At 38.2% G+C, this 2,500-nt stretch overlaps 1 protein-coding gene across 1 annotated transcript; it reads right to left on the reverse strand.

The window, feature by feature from the left end:
- Window positions 1–352: 352 nt before the first annotated feature.
- On the reverse strand, window positions 353–931 carry LOC110038309. The gene has a single exon (XM_020743106.1). It carries the CDS (start codon window positions 929–931, stop codon window positions 353–355), a length of 579 nt encoding a protein of 192 aa, XP_020598765.1.
- Between the last annotated feature and the right edge of the window lie 1,569 nt (window positions 932–2,500).

Here is a 2,500-nt window from a genome sequence, read left to right on the forward strand (position 1 = left end):
ATGGGAAAGACAGATGGAGACTTAGCAGATCTCCAGCCGCCAGCACCATTCTATATATATATATATCTATATATATATATATATATTTAAAAAAAAGGAGATGTATAAATCTCCCTACATGTTGATAAAAGAGGGTTACAAGATGGGAAAGACAGATGGAGACTTAATGATTCAATACAGGAATCATAAGTTCTCCCCAAAAATCAAAACAATCTATGTTAACAACAAAATTTTGCCAGGGAAAGACATAGATCCCAGCTAGCATGTAATACAGAAAACCTTAGAATAGATTGGGGGAGAGGGAGAGGGAGAGAGAGAGATCATAGCAGGAAGTGAACAATCATGTTAGCTCTTAGTTAGCAATTCTGAAATATGGGACCTTTAACCTGTCACCCTGCAGTAGAAACTGAAGGGTACGAAGAGGGGAGACAACAACAGATAACTCTTGTAAATTGTACCCTTGTATGGCAAGCCAATTGGCTGGCTGATTGCCATCTCTAAAGATAAAAGTGTACTGTACATTTATCAGTGATGAAATTTCTCTAATCTTTTTGGTCCAATAGATAAGGTGCCAGGGTATAAGATCATCATCCCTCAATATCTTGATAACAGCAGTAGAATCTACTTCAACCCATAATTTTGTCCGGCTAGCCATTTTGGCAATTTTCAAAGCCCAATAAACAACCATTAGTTCAGTTTCAACAGCATCAGTAGCCTCAATGGGGATGTGGAAGTAGAATAGACATTGCCCAAGGTGATTTTTGTAGACACCCCCAACACCTGCACTTGACTTATTGAAGCTGCCATCAATATTTACCTTTACTGTTTGATGATCAGGAGGGTTCCAAAAAAACCTATGAACATATTTCTTGTCAGGTTGTCCCAAAGAGTAAGACTTGGAGATGTTGGAAAATCTTTTGTATTCAATCATCTTATTAAAGTAAGAAATACTGTTTCTGACTACCCTCTGAATTTTTGGTCTGCCTTCTTCAAACTTAACCTTGTTTCTTTCTATCCAAGTGAACCATGCAACAATAAGAGGTATTGGAGCATAATTTCAATTGATGTAGCAATGATTCCTCCTCCTGACTACAGAACCTGCATACAGAAGGTCCTCTCAGCCCCTTTAGTTTAAGGATATCATCAGTAGGGATGAGATTGTTAAAGACCCTCCAACAGAAAAATGACATGGAGGGGGATAGATAGTTACTCCAAATGATTTTGCTCCAGGATAGATGTTCTCATTGGAAGATTTTGGAATAAATGACTTTAGTAAGGCTTTGATTTGAGAAGGACTGCCAGAAAATTTTATCTGGTTTACTTCTATTGATGTTGATGCTGGAAATTTTTTCTATGGAGTTGGCATGTAGAATTTCTGAAAGTTTAAGTAGTGACCAATCTTCATCCACCCAACAGTAAGCCACCTTGAGATCAGGGTTTGGGTTGTTACTAATAGGGGACAACCAATCTTTAGGGCACCAATTATCCAGCCAGAAATTTAACTTTCCTTTCCCCCGATCCCAAATGAATAAGTTTTCAGCAGTGTGTCTTATATGAAGCATTTTGCCCCAAATTTTAGAATCCCCTAACTTCCTTTCAACAAGGGTGGGGTGCTGATTTTTACAATACTTTCCCTTCATAAATAGAGCCCACAGTGAAGTCTGAGCTCTAAATTTAATCCAAAGCTTACATAGGTTTATTTGGAATAGCTGATTGATTCCCTTAAACCCAATTCCCCCAGCCAGTTGAGGTTTAGCTACTTTTTGCCATGAAGCCCAATGCATTTGCTGCCTCTATCCAGACCATAAGAATCTGTTAAAAGCTCTTTCAATCTGTATCTGAGTACTTTTCTTGATGTTCGTCACCTGTAGGATATAAGAGGGGAAAGTAGTTAGTATGCTTTTCAGTATAATGATTCTGCCCCCATTTGAAAGGAAGGAGTGAGTCCACCCATTGAGGTAGGTAGTGATCTTATCTATGACATCTTCAAATTGAATTTGCTTGGTCCTACCAGTAAGTAGCATGGTTCCCAAATATTTGATAGGAAGCTGAGAGTTAGAGAAGCCGGTATAGCTAGAAACCCACTATTTGCAGTTATGTTTAGTATGCTTATTAAAGATCAACAGGCACTTTTCAGAGCTAAAACACATACCAGAGTGTGTTTGAAATCATTGAAGAGTCTGATACACTTTCCTAACAGCATTTTTGTAAGCTCTAGAGAAAATCATGATATCATCAGCATAGATCAAGTGAGTGATGGCAATGTTGGATCTATGATGGTAAATAGTATAGTTTTGATTTAGGAGGGAGTCATCAAGCATTCTAGACAAATAATCCATTGCAATAATAAACACAGTGGGGGATAGGGGTTCCCCTTGCTTCAGGCTTCTGGATGCAGTAAAAGAACCCCAGCCTTTGCCATTTATGAGAATAGAATTATCATTGTTGTGAAGCCATCTATGTAATCTATGGCAGAAGTCAGAGTGAAATCCTCTAGCAA

Source organism: Phalaenopsis equestris, unplaced genomic scaffold (genome assembly GCF_001263595.1).
Source record: "Phalaenopsis equestris unplaced genomic scaffold, ASM126359v1 Scaffold232435, whole genome shotgun sequence".
NCBI lineage: Eukaryota > Viridiplantae > Streptophyta > Magnoliopsida > Asparagales > Orchidaceae > Phalaenopsis > Phalaenopsis equestris.